Source organism: Haematobia irritans, chromosome 5 (assembly GCF_050003625.1).
Source record: "Haematobia irritans isolate KBUSLIRL chromosome 5, ASM5000362v1, whole genome shotgun sequence".
In the NCBI taxonomy this organism is placed as follows: Eukaryota; Metazoa; Arthropoda; class Insecta; order Diptera; family Muscidae; genus Haematobia; species Haematobia irritans.
Genome location: NC_134401.1, coordinates 113,205,973 through 113,227,287, shown reverse-complemented (window position 1 = coordinate 113,227,287; position 21,315 = coordinate 113,205,973). Strand labels below are relative to the sequence as shown.

General features: G+C 25.8%; 1 protein-coding gene across 8 annotated transcripts in view; it reads right to left on the bottom strand.

Moving 5' to 3' along the window:
- The window catches only part of Arms (Ankyrin repeat-rich membrane spanning), a 127,347-nt gene that overhangs the window by 93,185 nt on the left and 12,847 nt on the right, over window positions 1–21,315 (bottom strand). Inside the window, exons 1-2 of one of the 8 annotated variants that reach the window (XM_075312640.1) lie at window positions 1,490–1,770; window positions 1,084–1,326 (exon numbers count right to left, since the gene is read on the bottom strand). The exons of 4 other annotated variants lie outside the window; for them this stretch is intronic. In XM_075312640.1, the coding sequence (XP_075168755.1) occupies window positions 1,084–1,299 (216 nt within the window). In that variant the 5' untranslated portion in view covers window positions 1,300–1,326; window positions 1,490–1,770. Of the gene's footprint in view, window positions 1–1,083; window positions 1,771–18,357; window positions 18,531–21,315 lie in introns of those variants that run through there. 3 more of the 8 variants (XM_075312643.1, XM_075312639.1, XM_075312642.1) reach the window with 3 other exon arrangements.

The following is a 21,315-nucleotide window of genomic DNA, read 5'->3' as shown; positions in this document are numbered from 1 at the left end:
CTGCAGAAATGAAGGGAGGAACCTTCTCAAACCTTTTAGGTCATTCTTGGTTGACGCGTGCTGAGTAGCGTTACCGTTGAGAATTTGTAGAAAGTGGCACAAAAAGTGTCACAAGCCATAAAAGGTGGCACACTCATGTTAAAAACGTGGCACAAAAATTGGCTCACTTTTTTATAAAAAAAAAATTTAACGCATTTATACAGTGTAATAAATATCGTAGTGAACTTGTCAAAAATTTAAATTTCGACTTTGACTTTCCACTTTTGTACCCCAGAGCTAATTTCGAGTTGTTTATTTTAATCACAACATCCACAGCATCAAAGGAATTTATCCTTAACATTGAGTAAATTGAGTCAATATTGTGAATATTATTCTCCCTCTTATTATAATGATTGTCCTCTGGAACTACAAACCTACGAACTACAAAATCAAAGTTCATATTGCCCTTTTAGCTACTGTAATTTCTATTGGAAACTGCTACTATAATATTTACTTTCACCTATAATTGTTGTGTACATTGTTTGGTTTATTTCTTATGTAAATTTTGTTATGAATATATAGAGAATAATATGCATGTCTACAAAAACCACAGGCATGCCTATTAGTAAGCATGCGAGTTACTTCGTTATCAGTTGAATATATTTGATAACAAGATTCTTCTAATATCATCAGTCAAAATAAATATTGTTTTTTTGTTTGTTTTTTTTTTTATAAAAATTGAGATTTTGAAATGTATGCGCTCCCATCGTCATGCAACATATTAAGGGCTATATAATGCAAATATTTTTAGAATGTATTACAATATGTAGGAGTTTGTGGTAAAAAATTGGGGTTTACATGAATTATGCACACCCAGAGAAGGAATATGATCACTTCAAACATTTAGAAACAATCATTTTTGTAGGAACTTATTCGGGCACGTTCAAGCTTTTCTACTCTTGAGCAGTGTATAAACAACAGCTTGCCTTAAAATTTTGCTAAAAATGTAAATATCAAACTTTACAAAAGAAAAAACTCTAATGACTTTAACACAAATTTCGTTCATTTCCCATAATCCATGTTTCACTAGAATTTCTTCCATACCTGTAGTGACGAGCCAGATTTTGAAAATGAACTACGTAAAAATCCAAAGGTAAATATGCTACCATAACCTCCAACCGAATCACGTTGTCCATGCCCTTGAGCTGTGCTGGCTGGGATATTTGCTGATGAAGAAGTGCCAGGATTTAAGGGTGACATTTCGGAATAGGCACGACCTACTTGACTTAATTTGGGAGTTCGTTTCATGATTAATTTCATACACCTTTTCCACTTGTTTTCTATCTTCTAAATTTATTTATACAAAAATTTTTAGCACATTGATTGATTGATTTCTCAATATTCACTTATTCTTTATTCCAGACTGATTCAACATGAACAAAGTTAGATTTTGTTTCACAAAAATAAACATCACTTTTTTATAAGCAAAAATATAATAAACTTAACACACATTTATTTGATTTATTTAACACCAAGTAAAGCCAATAAAATCCTAAAACAAGCAAACCTCGAACTAACCCCAACAACCACGAGTGTTGTCTAAATTCATTTTTCACTGCCGGGGTGACTAGACTTGAGGACTTAACAAATCAGACTGTTTAGTCAAGAGCACGACGCTGTGACTACAAAAAAATCAAAGGAACACTATAAAAAACAAAAAATAAATAAATATTTTGTATTTCATTTTAGTTCAGTTCACTAAAGCTCGGAATGCTGCTGAAACAGCAGTGAGTGGAAAAACACGAAAACTGTTTGATGGAGAAACAGAAACGTCACAGTAAATAATCCCAAATTGTACGACATTGTTAGGTGATGGTACCAACAAATAAATGCGCCTGCAATTGAGCTGATTTGAGTCTATTTTGGACTGAGATTTATCAATTTGTTATTGTTTTTGTTGTTCTGTTTGCCACTGTTGACTTCTGCTGGTAACTTATATACCTTACGTGTATAATAGGGTGTTCCGATGATAATTAAATATATTTTATAAAATGTTGACAAAATTTCCTATAGAAATAAAATTTTGAAAAAATTTCCTATAGAAATAAAATTTTGAAAAAATCTCCTATAGAAATAAAATTTTGACAAAATTTTCTATGGAAATAAAATTTTGAAAAAAAAAATTCGATAGAAATAAAATTTTGAAAAAATTTTCTATACACTGAAAAAAAGCATACTCGGTTCCAAAGATTTTGTCTTTACTTTAAAAAATTTGGTATTGATTCCGAGCCAAAGAAGCGGAGAATACAAGTAAGGATACTTTTAAGACACAATTCTCTTTTAAATTTAGGTTTTGTGTACTTGCTTCTAGGAAGCAAATTTTAATTTTTCGCTTTCTCAGATTTTTTGCTTCATATGCTATCAAAGTCCTTTAAAAACGAGTTAACGGCAACTTTATTTTCCAAATTAGGACTCAACTTCCCGTAGAAATTATGCTATGTTTGAACTAAAAAACTTCTTTAAAATAAAGTTTTGAAAAACATGTCCTATATTTGAACGATTTTTTGCTTTGTAGTCAAGATGCAAAAAGACAACAAATTTAAAGACAATTTCATTAAATTTAAAGAATTTTTCTGAATTATTAAAGTCAAGTTGACCTTAGCCTATAAATTTTTTCTTTCATGTTAAGATACCCATTTTTAAGTCAAATCACTTAATTATAAGGACAATACGACTTCATTGAAAAGTTTATCGACTTTTGGACAAGGAAAATAACTTTATTTTAGAGAAATGCGTCTTCTATGCTAAGCAAAATTTGTATTCGTATTTTAAAGACATGAAATCTTTGACCTCACGACAATATTTTTTTCAGTGTAGACATTTTGAAAAAGTTTTCTATATTTTGACAATATTTTCTTTAGAAAATAAAATTTTGACAAAATTTTCTATACAAATAAAATTTTGACAAATTTTCTATAGAAATAAAATCTTGACAAAATTTTGTACAGAAATAAAATTTTGATAACATTTTCTATAGAAATAAAATTTTGATAACATTTTCTATAAAAAATAAAATTTTGCCAAAATTTTAGATAGAAATAAAATATTGGCAAAATTTTCTATAGAAACAAAATTTTGAAAAAATTTTCTCTAGAAATAAAATATTGGCAAAGTTTTCCAAAGAAATAAAATTTTGACAAAATTTTCTATCGAAATAAAATTTTGACATAATTTTCTATAAAAATAAAATGTATACAAAATTTTCTATACAAATAAAATTTTTAAAAAAAATTTTTCTATAGAAATAAAATTTTGACACAATTTTCTATAGAAATAAAATTTTAACAAAATTTTCTATAGAAATAAAATTTTGACAAAGTTTTCTTTAGAAATAAAATATTGACAAAATTTTCTAAAGAAATAAAAATTTGAAAGAATTTTCTATAGAGATAAAATATTGGCAAAATTTTCCAAAGAAATAAAGTTTTGACAAAATTTTCTATCGAAATAAAATTTTGACAAAATTTTCTATAAAAATAAAATTTATACAAAATTTTCTATAGAAATAAAATTTTGACAAATTTTTCTATAGAAATAAAATTTTTGTTGTTGTTTTATTTCAGCTTAAAACCATACATTGACTAAACTACAAGTGTAGCTTAACAAACAGAGGAAAAGAATGTTTGTCAAATTTATTTGGGCAAAGCCCTATAGACTGCAAGATGTTTGGATGGACGCACGTTTCGGAATTACCACATTCCTCATCAGCATCCTCTACTTGCAGCAAAACTATCAACCAATTATCAGAATAAATTCAGGCAGTTCATTAAACCCAACAATGAACCACACTTGAACCTTCCGAAAAAAGGTTTTGCATGATAGCCGGCTTATGACGAAATAAATTCGAAACAAACATATCTCTTTTCCTATGCCACTGTCAAATTTCAGCTTAAAACCATACATTAGTCAATGTATGGTTTTAAGCTGAAATAAAAAAACAACAACAATGCTTAGAGAACAAAAACCAACAATAAAAAAACAAAACGAATCGAAATAAAATTTTGACAATATTTTCTATAAAAATAAAATTTTGACAAAATTTTCTATAAAATAAAATTTTGACAAAATTTTCTATAGAAATAAAATTTTCTATAGAAATAAAATTTTGACAAAAATTTTTCCAAAGAAATAAAATTTTGATAAAATTTTCTATCGAAATAAAATTTTAGCAAAATGTTCTGTAAAAACAAAATTTATACAAAATTTTCTATAAAAATAAAATTTTGACAAAATTTCCTATAGAAATAAAATTTTGACAAAAAAATTTCTATAGAAATAAAATTTTGACAAAATTTTCTATAGAAATAAAATTTTGACAAAATTTTCTATAGAAATAAAACTTTGACAAAATTTTCAATAGAAATAAAATTTTGACAAAATTTTCTATAGAAATAAAATTTTGACAAAATTTTCTACAGAAATAAAATATTGGCAAAATTTTCCAATGAAATAAAATATTGACAAAATTTTCTATAGAAATAAAATTTTGACAAAATTTTCTATAAAAATAAAATTTATTAAAAATTATAAAATAAAATTTTGACAGAATTTTCTATAGAAATAACATTTTGACAAAATTTTCTATAGAAATAATATTTTGTCAAAATTTTCTATAGAAATAAAATATTGGCAAAATTTTCTATAGAAAAAAAATTTTAACAAAATTTTCTATAGAAATAAAATATTGACAAAATTTTCTAATGAAATAAAATTTTGATAAAATCTATAGAAATAAAATTTTTACAAAAATGTTTTTAGAAAAAACATTTTCATAAAATTAGAATATTATTATATCGCAGAAAAATTTTTTGTATTCGTATATAACTAATTTGTTTCACGCATAGGTGGCGCTGAATCGAATATTCATATACGGATTTATTTTACCTTTCATATTCTATTTCCAATTCTTGTTATATAAATCAGCACGGTTTTTCTTTAACTTTCCCAGAAACGTATCTGCAAATCAACTAGTATTCTTGAAAATTTCACATAATAAATTCAAAAGATGCTCTTTGATTTTTCTATCGCTCAATTGCATTGATGCATTTACAATTTGCCGTAGAAGTACTTAATTTTTATTTCCCCTTATTCTTCAAAATTAACTTTTAATACACTATGAGACTTAGGTCTGTTTGCTCTCATCAATCCATTCATTGCATTTCAAATCTTAAGAAAATTCCTTATGAATAAGTATTTATTTGATAATGGTAATCTTTTCTGAATGATGTACTACCGATGATGGTTAGCTATAGTTTGTCTGCCGGTATGTAAGTGGGTTCGTGAAGCTTATTCATCATAACCATAAAAATAAATTACACTCAGAGTTACATTGCAACACTGACAGTGTACTGTTATTTATTTGTCAAAAGACAAATCAAAACAAACAAAAGTAAATGTACTCAAATTTACTTTTACTACTCTTGCTAACGGTTAAATTTGTGACAGTTCATATATGATGAGCATTTTAGTTATTAGTGTACACATAAACAAATACCTTTGTTACGATACGATATTTAGTGGAAACAACAATTCTTAAGATCTATGATTTCATGATACCAGGATCTGTGGCAACATTACATGCAAATCGACACATTAATTCAATTTTGGTAACTATAATAAGTCCATGAAAGTCATATAAGTTGATTTGAGTAGAATTGCAAAAATGTCAAAAATTTCTCTGAAAAGCAAGCATGCCCATTTCTCAACATTAATGATTTTGGTATTGATTCCGAGCCAAACAAGCGGAGAATTGATGTAAAGCTACAATTAATAAACAATTCTCTTTTAAATTTGAGTTTTGTGAATTTGATACTAGGAAATCAATTATAATTATTTTTTCGGCTTTTTTCCATATGCTATCAAATTTCTTTAAAAACGTGTTAACTAAAACTTAAAATTTAAAATTCAGGTTCAACTTCAAGTAGAAATAATGGTATGTTTCAAGTAAAAATCGTCTTTAAATTTAAGTGTTGAAAGACATGCCCCATATTTGAACGTTTTTTTGCTTTGTAGCCAAGATGCAAAATGTCAACAAACTTAAAGACGATATTATTAATTTCGAACAATTTTTCAGAATTGTTAAATACAAGTTGCTCGTAGTCAAGGGTTTAAAAATTGGAATTTTCAAAATATTGAAAAAATCGAAAACTCGAAATTTTTTGTTTATAAATAAACAATTTGATTTTAGTAGAGAATAGAGATATTTTATTATTTATCTTCCAATTTGTAGTTTTTTTTTGTTTTATTTTCGGACTAGATTAGACAGAAGTACTATAGATTTTCTGGAAAAACGTTTTTTTAAACTGCGTTGTGACTGCGTTAGATGCAACAAACTTGGTTTCGTAGAATTCAGCCAACATTTTAAGACGAAAGAATTTGTTTCTGGTTATATCTTAAAAGATACCGTTAGGGTTAAAAATTAGCTGACAAAATTAACGTTTTATTCAATTTAAAAAAAAAAGTCTTTTAAGAAAATGATTACAATCCCTACACAGAAAAAAAGATCACCAAAATATTTCTAATTAAAAAGTTAATTGAAGATGAAAAATTTTGCAATTAATAAATTAATTGATACAATTAATTTTTTAATCAAACTCGGAAGAATTAGTCACTTAAACAAGTAATGGATATTTTTTTATTTTTAAATAAAAATTTATTTCAAACAATCAATTTTAATCAAACTAAAAACTCAGATAAGAAAGTAATTGAAAATGGTCACGATGTAATACAAGAAATTAATTGAGTTTTGCAATCAACATCAATTAAATTTTTAATTGAATCAATTAAAAACTTATCAAATCAATTAATTTTTTGATCAAATATTTTTTTATGGCCACACAGAACAAAATTTCACAAAAATTTTTCCAATTAAAATCTTAATTGAGTTTTAAAAAATATTCAATTAAAAATTTAATTGATTCAAAAATTTTTTTAATTGAAACAAAAATCAATCACACAAATTAATAGTATCAATTAGTTTTTAACTGACTGTCAATTAATGTTTTAAGCGATACTATCATTTCTGTGATTGAAGTCATTTCAAATAAAAAATTTATTGGATCAATTAATTTCGTTATTAAATCAGAAAATAAATTTTTGTGTGCAATTAAAACTGTGCTTGATACTATCATTTTCGCGATTAATTTCGAGATTGAATAAAAAAAAAATTTGATTGTGTGTGGACATAAAAACATAATAAATATATACAAAAAATGTCCACTGTTTTATTTTGTTATTCTTGGTTTTTACTTCAATCGTTGTTTTGATTTTAGCTTAAAACCATGCGTTGAATAAACTGCAAGAGTAGCTTAACCTACAGAGGAAAAGTATATTTATCAAATTGCAAATCCATTTAGACTGCAAGATAGTTGGATGAACGATCTTTCGAGACTGCTACATTCCTCATCAGTATCCTCTACTTGCAGCGAAACAATGAACCACTAAACCCAATGTGAATTATATTCAAAGCTCCGAAAAAAAAGTGTTTTTTGATAATCGAATTTGCCTTCATCAATTAACACAAATTGAAAACCAAAATAAAAACAAAACCAAAAACAAAATTTAAACAATTAAAAACTGAAATTTCTCGACAATTAAAAGATTAACTGACACACTAATGGAAATAATGACGTTCAAAAATCGTGAACGGACGGTAACAAAATGAAACTGAAAGGTTCACAAAAAATCAAAAGGGAATGTTCAGGATTTCGTCCACGGGCGTTCACGATTTCATGAACGACTTTCGTTTTTCTTTGGCACATTGCAACTCCGTCGGTGATGCAATGTGCTAAGGCGACTGTTAACGCATATGGAGCAGACAAAGCAGGTCCGAGATACAGGAGTTGATTTTTTTTATAAATTCGTAACCATTACGTTTTCAGGTCATGAACGCTGGTTGTTGTTTTGACAACGCATGGTGTCATTTTATCGTTGTCAGATTGACACCGTCTGTTCTTCGTTTGATTCACTTTCATGCACGGATCGTTCTGAAACGTAAATAACCGTTTATGATTTTTTCTATGGGTGCACAATTAACTTTCTAATCAAATTAAAAAATAAAGTAAGTTAAGATGAATCGCAGTTTTACGCCTGCGCGCTCGAAAATAAACAACAGTCGATTGTATGGGTGTTTCAAGATGAGCGAAATCCGACAAAAGAAACACTGGACATGTCGCAATCGTACGACTAGAACGCAGAATAGTCCATTCTGATTTCTACTCAACCATTTGGAAAATCAACAACCCAATCAGGAAAACCAACCGCAAAAGACGGATCACTCTTCATCACGGCATGCGACCTCTCACATATCGCCTCATACACGCAGAAAAACTATCACCAAAATATTCCCACAAAAAAAATTCTGATTCAATCACAAAATTAATTGATCCAATTAATTTTTTAATGGAAATGTTTTCAATCGCGAAAATAATAGTATCAATCACAGTTTTAATTGAGCATAAACAATACTTGATTAAAAAATTAATTGATTTCAGTAGCGCAAATTTCAGTTAATTTTTTAAATGATTCAATTAATTTTGTAATTGATTCAATTAAATTTTTAGTTGATGTTGATTGCAAAATTCAATTAATTTTTTAATAAATAAATTTTTTAATCAAGTATTTTTTTATGCCCAATTAAAACTGTGATTGATACTGTTATTTTCGTGATTGAAGACATTCCAATTAAAAGATTAATTGGACCAATTAATTTTGTGATTGAATCAGAAAGAAATCTTTCTGTGTGCACTGCATTTTCGAGCACTCAAAACATCGATTTAATGGGTTATTCGCCGTATAGTCCTGACTTGGCACCGATACGTAAAAAGTAGAATTAGAGATCATCGTTTTTCGACACCTGAAGAAGCGGTAGATGTTTTGGAGATACTTCAATCAGAGTAGCAAAAGCTCTTAGATAATATAGATCTTAATGGGGAATATTTTAAAAAAGAATAAAGCTATTTTCGATTATTAATATTTATTTTTTATCTCTAAACCCGAAATATAAAAGGCAACCCTGGTATGTAAAAGCCGGATTAGCTATAGTAAATTTTCCATAATGAAATAAATGAATAAATAAAATCAAGAATACTTTTAGCCTTTATTCTATATTAGTGTTGGTAACAAAAACTATCCCAAAACTGATGCATACTTTTAGGCGGTGATTTTCGATAACATTATTTAGCAAGGGACAAAAGAGGCCCTTGTTTAATTGAATGTTGTGATCAATAATGACCCACAAATATATCAACAAATAACATTTCATAAATAAAATATTCTGTGTAGACCATTACAGCACATTTTAGTAAAACTAATTATTTGTGTCCCATAAAATATTTGGTTAAAAAAACTCATCGAAATGTCAACCATTGATAGCAATGTTTATAAATGTCTAATTAATTTTATAATAAACATTGTTTCATACTATGTATCCACTTTCAATTTCAATTAGACTTTTAAACGAATAAAAAAGTATACAAATTCACGTATAATTAGACAAAATTCTATTGCACACTAACAAAAAAAAAAAAAAAAAAAGTATTTTTTTATAACATCGCAACAGCATCGCAAATATTTGCCAAATGGCAAAAGAAAACAACAAAGGCAAATATCGAAGCGTATGACATTGGCCTTTAGAAAAGAGGAAGCCGGCTAGCCAGACAGACACCTAAAATAAATATCGGCAAGTATGAAAAAAAAATATTTTTTTGATATTATAGTGCCAAATTGAGATGATAAAAATGACGTTATATGAATTAATTAAGATTTTTTTTAAGATCACTAATGAAGAAAAAAAGTCTTTGTAAAAATAGAAAATAATTTAATTTTAATTCCGAACAATGTTGATATTAAAATTCGCAGTAATAATTATACCCAAAATTGGAATAAATACACAAGCTATTAAAATTAAATAACGAAATATTTTTCTAATAATAAAATGCTTCTTACGCAAAAAAAAAGATCACCAAAATATTTCCAATTAAAAAGTTAATTGAAGTTGAAAATTTTTCAATTAATAAATTAATTGATACAATTAACTCTTTAATCAAGATAGGAATATTAACTTAATTATGTCAATTATTGAAAATTTTAAAATTTTTAATTAAAAAATTAATTGATACAATTAAATTTTTAATCAAATTCGGAAGACTAAGTCAGTTACAAAAAGTGATGAACATTTTTTAAATTTTTAATTAAAAATGTATATCAAACAATCAATTGTTAATCAAACAAAAAACTCTAAGCCAATTGAGAAAGTAATTGAAAATTTCGCAAATCGAGACATGAACCAACATCGTTCCTTCTATTTAAGGCGAAATCTAAACCTTTAGAAGGACTTTGCAAATATTGCGGCATAGTTTTTGCAAATCGATTACCAATTCGAATTTGAAAAATAAAATAGTCTATAAGGCAATAAAATAGTCTTAAAATAGCCAACACAGAAGGCCTAGGTTAGGTTAGGTACAGTGGCATTCCGATATGTCAGGCTCAATTAAACTATTCAGTCCATTGTGATACCACAATGGTGAACTTATCAATGACAAAAGACCTCATTTTCATAGACGAGTCCGAAGTTTTGAGACACTCAGAAATCTCACTAGCATTACTGAGAAGGTATAATCCACCGCTGAAAAACTTTTTGCAGTTTGGTCGAAAATGGGTTTGAATTTGTCAAACAATTGCACCACGGTGGCTCCCAGAAGGCGAAGAAACAATCGAAACTATAGAATACATGCGGAAAACGTACTGCGAAGAAGGTGAAGTATCTCCCTATCGGGTTTAAACTATACTAAATTAGTGAGCCGATTCGACGCTGAATGGAAGAAGCAATGCCAAAATGGGCTGCTGGCTCATCAAGTGTATTCCTCTGGTAAAAAAGTCAGGTCAAATATGATGTTATAGCTGTCACGACGGTCGTGTTTACAGGTCATGATAAAAGATACGTTTACGATGGAATAAAAATGTGGAGCATCACTGGACGCTTTTTACTTGAAACATGCCACAATTTATACTTGAAATTGTATCGAAATATGGAAATTTAAATTGATGGAAAAAAGCAGAAAACCCCCGAATAAATTCAATAACAAATTAATTTGTGTAAAGACAAAATTCCCTTTATTTCAGAGGTTCGTTCAATACAAAAGTATAATTGGATGGATTAAATGACAAAAAAAAACTACAAAAACTCAAAAATTGTGGTCAGCTGTTTAACAAAAGTGGCAGAAGGCAAAACAGCTGGAAATACGTTCTACTTTCGGTTGTAAGACCATATGATGGTTAATCTTTCTACATAAAAAAGAAAACAAAAATGAAATCAAAATTAAAATTTTAAAATAAAAGTAAATTATATATGGATTTTTTTATCACTCATACATAACTCATATTAAAAGGCATTACGTAATTTAAAAAAAAATGTTTTTCTTTACGGTAAGAAAAATTTGCGTTATGATACTGAACTAAATTTAATTAAACAAAAATAATAAACGTTGATTAAAAATATTCTTTTAATTGAAATATCATTTTTTTAAAGAAATTTGTTCTTAACATAAAATTTTGACAAAATTTGCTATAGTAATACAATTTTCAAAAAATTTTCTATAGAAATAAAATTTTGACAAAATTTTCTATAGAAATAAAATTTTGACAAAATTTTCTATAGAAATAATATTTTGACAAAATTTTCTATAGAAATAAAATTTTGACAAAATTTAGTATAGAAATAAAATTTTGACAAAATTTAGTATAGAAATAAAATTTTGACAAAATTTTGTATAGAAATAAAATTTTGAAAAAATTTTTTATAGAAATAAAATTAAAAAAAAAATCTATAGAAATAAAATCTTGACTAAATTTTCTATAGAAATAAAATTTTGAAAAAAATTTTCTATAGAAATAAAATTTTGACAAAATTTTCTATAGAAATAAAATTTTGACAAAAATTTCTATAAAAATAAAATTTTGACAAAACTTTCTATAGAAATAAAATTTTGACAAAATTTTCTATAGAAATAAAATTTTGACAAAATTTTCTATAGAAATAAAATTTTGACAAAATTTTCTATATGTATAAAATTTACACGAGGTTTTCTATAGAAATAAAATGTTAAAATGTTATGTTTGTAAAATTGTTCTCCAAATTTTGGTAGATTTTTTTTGGCTTGAGTGGCAACCGTGGTAAAATCCCCTTATCATTACCAAAAAATCTTTCGAAAACCAATGTGTTTAAAATAATGAACACGCTTTTGATCAACTATAGAATAGAACTTCCTCTTTTTTGACAATTTTAATGGGCCATATCGATATTTCACAGCACGCTTCTTTATGCGAATTACGAGTTTATGGTGAAATTTTATTCTAAATATATTTTTTTTAGGACTTGAAGTGACAGAAAATAGATCTAAATACAAGAAAAACAAATATGTGTAAATGGCATGAATGTTTTCCTTCAAAGACGCGTATAGACTACATTTCGAAATGGTTTTGTACTCTTGAAAAAATTGGCAATGAATATTTTTATTTTATTTCATTTTTTTTGTTTTTTGGGGATATATGGAGCAAATGACAATATAAGATACAAAAACGATTAGATGCCACCGCCGCTTTTTGGTTTTTATATTATGTTTAACCAAATTGTTCATGTTTAAGGTCAAAATATTTAGCTTTTTTTATACAAAAAAAAAATTAAATACTTTCCGCGATTGCATGTAAATGATGGATGAATTTAGGTTCTATATCTTTTATAAATATGCTTGTGGATGATACGAAATTTTTAAATCGGATTATAACATCTAAAGCTCAAGAAGTTATATCGGATGTTTTTTAGCTAATTCAAATTAAAAACAAAATTAACCTATACATAAATTTGTACATATTTAAAGATTTATGGAATCTTCAATATGTTTACAGAATAGTTTTTCTTAAATACTTCCTATTAATTAAGTTATGCATTTTCTAATAATGTCCATGGACATTATGGAACATTAAATAACGTATCCAAACTATTGTGTTACTCTCAGCGGCAGAGTCGAAAATCGACCATTCGACTTGTTGTCAAAAAAAGTCGGAGTTAACTTTTGATTTTTTTTTTTTTAAATCAAGTCAAATTGACTAGTCGGATTTTGACGTTGGTCAAAATAGACTAATCGACTTTTAACCAATTTGCATTGAGAGATATTTTTTAGGTTATTTTACAAAAAAAGAATATCAGTAATATTAATATTTTTGCAATTAAAATTTTAGTAGAATTTAAATTAAATGATTATTTGACTAAATTATTTTTTTTTAATAAAAAATTCAAAAAATAAAATATCTTGAATCAATGAACCTCATAATGAGATCAATTAATTTTTTATTGGTGCCGGTGATTTATAGTATCATTTCCGTGATTGAGTTGATTTTAAACAAAAAATTGTTAGACCTTAATGGGTCGCGATTGAAACCAAAAAATATTTTTGTTTTTGTTTAACAAGGTCGCGACATCAAAAGACAACTTTTCAATAAAAGCAAATGTCAACTTTTCAAATTTTCAAACAGTTGAAAAAATTGACTTCCTAATTTCGAAAGTCGACTTTTACAAATTTTCAAAAGTTCAGTCGACTTTTTCTCATTTCGAAAACCTACTTGAACCTAGTGCACATTCAAATAATTTTTCTACCGACGAAAAGATAAAAAAAATCCACAATATTATTTTTAATGATCCTAAATTGAAATTGAATGTATTTCATATACACTCAAAAAAAGTTTCCTTGAATTCAAAGATTTTGACCTTCTCTTAAGCATTTTATTGTTTTTTTTATTTCAGTCTTTGGATATTATATAAAATAATAAAATATAAATAAATATATATAATAATAATAATATCTACCATAATTATTTACTAAACCCAAATAGTGCAAGAGATACATCCAAACAAAAATTAGAAATCCGTTTAAATCCTGTAAAGCACGCAATATTGGCTTTTGGGGATATACACTGAAAAAAAAGCATGACTGGTTCCAAAGATTTTGTCTTTACTTTAAAAATTTTGGTATTGATTCCGAACCAAAAAAGCGGAGAATACAAGTAAGTAAGTTTTAAGACATAATTCTCTTTTAAATTTGGATTTTGTGTAATAGCTTCTAGGAAGCACATTTTAATTTTTCGTTTTTTTCAGCTTTTTTTCTTCATATGCTATCATAAAACGAGTTAAAGAAAACTTTTTTTCCAAATTCAGATACGACTTCCAGTATAAATTATGCTATGTTTTAAGTAAGAAACGTCTTTAAAATAGTGTTGAAAAACATGTCCTATATTTGAACGATTTTTTGCTTTGTAGTCAAGATGCAAAAAGATAGCAAAGGTAAAGGCAATTTCATTAATTTTAAAGAATTTTTCTGAATTATTAAAGTCAAGTTGACCTTAACCCAAATTTTTTTTCTTTCATGGCATGATACCCATTTTTAAGTCAAAACACTTAATTATAAGGACAATACGGCTTCATTGAAAAGTTTATCGACTTTTGAACAAGGAAAAAAACTTTATATTAGAGAAATGCGTCTTCTAGGCTAAGCAAAATTTACGTTCGTATTTTAAAGACATGAAATCTTTGACCTCACTTCAATATTTTTTTCAGTGTAAGTAAAGTTAAAATTAAGATACACATCTCAGTTACCGTTTTCTCATTTTTGTCTCTTTTTGTGATACATTAACAAAGATATTCATGTACAAAAAAGGTCACTTTAAAAAATCCTTTTCTTTTTTCTTACTTTAAAAACAAAAAATTAAAACAAAAACATTTTTTTGCCTACAATAGAGCTGTTTTATCTTTAATCCAAAGATTTAATGTCCTAATCCAAAGATTGGAATTTGGTCCGATGGTCGTACCAAATGGATTTGGTTGATGGACCAACCATTTTCGTCAAATCGGTAATTTTTTAAAAATTTTCTATTAAAATAAAATTTGGACAAACATTTCTAAAGAAATAACATTTAAAAAAAATCTACACCCTCAAAAAAAATCGCTTCTTTAACATATGTTCCAAACATATTTTGCAGGAAGCACATATATTAATGGATTCTGCCGAAATATTAATATGTTTGTTTTTTGTGAACATATTATATGTTTGGAAGCATTTTGAGCCCAAAAATATTATATGCTTGGAAGAATTTTCCCCAAAGAAGATTGTGATCATTCCCTCACATAATTTTCACTTCCACGAAATTTTTAGTTCTTGGCACCTTTTTCTGTAATACAAATAATGTTGAAGAAATTATTCAATTTTATAATTTTTTTTTTTTAATTTTACCTTTCGCCTGGGCGGAGAATCCAACCGAGGCCCATACAGTTTGTAAGCCAACACACTATCCACTGGGCTACGTAGTAGTTATAGTCACCAGTAAACAATTATCGTTACAAGTTACATTTATATAGCATACTTTGCAGCGCCCACGAGCCCATGCAAACATAACATTATTTAAAAGAAACATACATTTGTTGGTCACGTGGAGCAGTTGTTAGCATGTCTGCCTTGCATGCAAAGGGTCGTGGGTTCAATTCCTGCTCCGACCGAACCATTTTTTTTTGCAATTTAGACATTTATATTATATTAAATTTTTATAATGAAACTTCGAAATGTGGGTTATTAAAAATTTACAGTCCCCACATACATAAAATTCTCCTCTCAAGGCGAAAACACATGCTGTTTTTTTTTTCAAATCTCTATGCTCTTGGTTCCGAATGTCTATTCTCTTTACTCCGAATACTCATTCTAATATTCAAATTAAATAATATTTAGACTTAAGCATATAAAATATTTGGCTTTATCATAAAGCAGTTTTACGAAACAACATACAACCGTTTCACAGAAATTGTAAACATATATATGTTTGCTCGAAATTTGTAAATTTATATATGTTTACATTCACACATATTATTTTTATGAAACATTCATACCCCAAACATAATATATTTTAACATATTAACATATGTGTCCCAAACATTTAGTGTTAGTTTAGGAACATTACATGTTGGCATTTAAATATATTGTGTTTAAAAATTGTGCCCGAAACACATTTTGTTTATATCGGAACATATGAAAAACATATTTTTCTAACAGTGTATAAAAATAAAATTTTGCCGAAATTTTATAAAGAAATAAACTTTGTATAGAAATAAAATTTTGACAAAATTTTGTATAGAAATAAAATTTTGGCAAAATTTTGTATAGAAATAAAATTTTGATAAAATTTTCTATAAAAACAAAACTTTGACAAAATTTTCGATAGAAATAAAACTTTGACAAAATTTTCTATAGAAATAAAATGTTGACAAAATTTTCTATAGAAATAAAATTTTGACAAAATTTTCTATAGAAATAAAATTTTCACAAAATTTTCTATAGAAACAAAATTTTGACAATATTTTCGATAGAAATAAAATTTGAACAAAATTTTCTATAGAAATAAAATTTTGACAAAATTTTCGGTAGAAATAAAATTTTTACAAAATTTTCTATAGAAATAAAATTTTGACAAAATTTTCTATAAAAACAAAACTTCGACAAAATTTTCGATAGAAATAAAATTTTGACAAAATTTTCTATAGAAATAAAATTTTGACAATATTTTCTATAAAAATAAAATTTTGACAAAATTTTCTATAGAAATAAAATTTGGACAAAATTTTCTATAGAAATAAAACTTTGACAAAATTTTCTATAAAAATAAAATTTTGACAAAATATACTATAGAAATATAATTTTAACAAAATTTTCTATAGAAATAAAATTTTGACAAAATTTTCTATAGAAATAAAATTTTGACAAAATTTTCTATAGAAATAAAATTTGTACAAAATTTTCTATAGAAATAAAATTTTGACAATATTTTCGATAGAAATAAAATTTGAACAAAATTTTCTATAGAAATTAAATTTTGACAAAATTTTCGGTAGAAATAAAATTTTGACAAAATTTTCTATAGAAATAAAATTTTGACAAAATTTTCTATAAAAACAAAACTTCGACAAAATTTTCGATAGAAATAAAATTTTGACAAAATTTTCTATAGAAATAAAATTTTGACAAAATTTTCTATAGAAATAAAATTTGTACAAAATTTTCTATAGAAATAAAATTTGTACAAAATTTTCTATAGAAATAAAATTTGTACAAAATTTTCTATAGAAATAAAATTTTGACAATATTTTCTATAGAAATAAAATTTTGACAATATTTTCTATAGAAATAAAATTTTGACAATATTTTCTATAGAAATAAAATTTTGACAAAATTTTCTATAGTAATAAAATTTTGACAAAATTTTCTATAGAAATAAAGCGTTGACAAAATTTTCTATAGAAATAAAATTTTGACAAAGTTTTCTATATTTTTCATTAAAATTCAGCAAACGAAAATAGTTCAGTGAAATGTTCCGTTATTGTAATGGAATTTTAACTTAATAGCGGAACAATTCAAAATATTAATAAAAAAAAAAGAAAAATTTCGTTGGCACATTTTCTTGCTGTGTAGTCAATTTTAGGAATCATGGCATTGACAATGTTGACTATCCTCAATTGATCATTGAACCATAATTCTTCTTTTATATAGCCACAATTTTTATACACTGAAAAAAATATTGTCGGGAGGCCAAAGATCCTTAAAATATAAATGCGAATTTTGCTTAGGATGGAAGACGCATTTCTCTGTTATAAAGTTTTTTCCCTTGCCCAAAAGTTGATAAACTTTTCAATGAAGTCGTCTTGTCCTTATTGTTAAGTGATTCAACTTAAAAATTGGTATCTTAACATGAAAGAAAATTTTATTTAACTAAGGTCAACTTGACCTCATATAATAATTCAGAAATATTCTTCAAAATTAATGAAATTGTCTTTAAATTTGTTGACTTTTTGCATCTTGACTATAACGCAAAAATTCGTTCCAAAATAGGACAATAAACATGTCCTATTTTTGAACGAATTTTTAAAGATTTTTTTCCTTGAAACATGGCATAATTTCTATTTGAAGACAAGTCTGAGTTTGAAATTTTATGCTGTCATTAACACATTTTTAAACGACTTTAATAACACATGAAGACAAAAGTTAGAAAACGAATAAATTAAAATTTGCTTCCTATAGACAAGTACGCAAAACTCAAATTTAAAAGAGAATTGTGTCTTAAAAGTACCATTACTTCAATTCTACGTTTCTTTGGCTCGGAATCAATAAAAAATCGTTAGTGTAAAGACAAAAACTTTGGAACTGGACATGTTTTTTTTTTCAGTGTAGACAAATTACAAAATTACCAAACACAATTACATGAAAAAAAAAACGAAACTCGACTTACAATTTCTTGAACCACTGTTGATCTTTGAAATGTTGATGCTGAAGTTGAGTATAGAGTATCCACTAAATGAGATATGGAGAATACGGGGGCATTTTCACTCATTATGCAGACTGAATAATACTGCACTATATTGCAAAGTTTCGTATAAACTGTTTTGAATAAAATATAACATATAATAAAAACAGTCTTTAGTATTACGTTTATTTTATCGTTTAATTTGAAAATTCAATATCCAAATGTAAGCAAAAGCAATCAAAAAAAACACAATGAAGAAAAATTCTAGCTACTACGGATATCGCAGTACAAAATACTACGTCGAGATTCAAAGTATAAAGGAAAACTGAATGCCCATTTATCCATAATATTTCAATGAGTTGTACTGAGAGTACTCTGGTGTTGTTGGGGTGCACTTCAGTTCCAGAGTAATAACAGTGCAAATGTTATCTGACTTTTTCTTGATTTTGCTTTTGTTTTCTTTTGTTTGGATTTGTAAGAGTCATCCGTACAATTTGTATATATGGCAATAGCGCCATACCATTAGAATGTCTCTTTTTTGAACACTCTTTCCCCCAAAGATTTTTCATTATATTCAATTCTGAAAAGGCAAAGCAATAATCCAAATAATGCTTACTTTCTTTTCATATATTATAATGTTTAAGTAATGAGTGTATGTAGTAGGTGACAATATGATATTGACCAAAACAAAACCAGCAATAAAAATATTAGAATCGCTCGGCGGGATAATTGGAATGGGTTTGTCATTTTTGCCTTGATGGTGTCAGTAGAAATGTCACCACAATATTGATAAATTTAAACATTTAAAAGATATTGCAGTTGAAGTACATACGAAATCGAAATTGTATACAAAAATCCATGTAGATGAACCACAGATCGATATTTGTTTTTAAATTATAAAAAGTTGACTTTCGACTTTTTAAAATCATCCTTACAATTTTTTGAAAATTTTTAATTAAAAAAAATACTTTTAAAAATTTGCTTTACATTTTGATAAGTTGTCAGTATAAATATGGCTACATTACATTAACGACAAATATTCGATAAGTCCGTTAAAAGATTTAGATTACTATCACAAGTCGATTTGGGACCACCTCGAGCCACAAACAAAATCTATCAATTTCTATAGAAAATTTTGTCAAAATTTTATTTTTTTTTGTGAAATTTTTTTTCTATAGAAAATTATGGGTGAATTTAGGTTCTATATCTTCTATAAATATGCTTGTGGATGATAAGAAATTTTTAAATCGGATTATAACATCTAAAGCTCAAGAAGTTATATCGGATGTTTTTTTTTAGCTAACCCTCAAATTAAAAACAAAATTAACCTATACATAAATTTGTACATATTTAAAGATTTATGGAATTTTCAATATGTTTACAAAATAGTATTTCGTAAATACTTCCTATTAATTAAGCTATGCATTTTATAATAATGTACATGGACATTATGGAACATTAAATAACATATCCAAACTATTGTGTTACTCTCAGCGGCAGAGTCGAAAATTGTTCATTCGACTTGTTGTCAAAAAAGTCGAAGTTAACTTTTGATTTGTTTTTAAATCAAGTCAAATTGACTAGTCGGCTTTTGACGTTGGTCAAAATAGACGAATCAACTTTTAACCAATTTGAATTGAAAGATATTTTTCAGCTTATTTTACAAAAAACAAGAAGAATATCAATAATATTTTTGCAATTAAAATTTGAATAGAATTTAAATTAAAAGATTGACTAAATTATTATTTTTTTTTTTTTTAATCAAAAAATCATGAGATCGATTAATTTTTTATTGGTGCCTGTGATTGATAGTATCATTTCCGTGATTGAGTTGATTTTAAACAAAAAATTTTTGGACCCCTTAAATTCGCGATTGAAACCAAAAATTATTTTTTTTCTTGTTTAACAAGGTCGCGACATAAAAAGACAACTTTTCAAACATTTTATTTCTATAGAAAACTTTGTCAAAATTTTATTTGTGTAGACAATTTTGTCAAAATTTTATTTCTATAGAAAATTTTGTTAACATTTTATTTCTGCTAAAATTTTTATTATTTATTATTATAATTTTTATTATTTTTATTTTATTTCTATAGAAAATTTTGACCAAATTTTATTTCTATAGAAAACTTTGTCAAAATCTTATTTCTATAGAAAACTTTGTCAAAATTTTATTTCTATAGAAAATTTTGTCAAAATGTAATTTCTATAAAAAATTTTGTGAACATTTCATTTCTAGAGAAAATTTTGTCAAAATTTTATTTCTATAGAAAACTTTGTCAACATTTTATTTCTATAGAAAATTTGGTCAACGCTTTATTTCTATAACAAATTTTGTGAAAATTTTATTTCTATAAAAAATTTTGTCAAAATTTTATTTCTATAGAAAACTTTGTCAAAATTTTATTTCTATCGAAAATTTTTTCAAAGTTGTATTTATATAGAAAATTTTCTAAAAATGTTATTTCTATAGAAAACTTTGTCAATTTTTTTTTTATAGAAAATTTTGTCAAAATGTTATTTCTATAGCAAATTTAGTCAAAATGTTATTCCTATAAAAAATGTCAAAATTTTATTTCTATAGAAAACTTTGTCAACGCTTTATTTCTATAAAAAATTTTGTCAACATTTTATTTCTATAGAAAACTTTGTCAAAATTTTATTTCTATCGAAAATTTTGTCAAAGTTTTATTTATATAGAAAATTTTCTAAAAATTTTCTAGAAAATTTTGTCAAAATGTTATTTCTATAGCAAATTTTGTCAAAATGTAATTACTATAAAAGAAATTGTCAGCATTTTATTTCTATAAAAAAATTTGTCAAAATATTATTTCTATAGAAAACTTTGTCAAAATTTTATTTCTATAGAAAATTTTGTTAACATTTTATTTCTGCTAAAATTTTTATTATTTATTATTATAATTTTTATTATTTTTGTTTTAT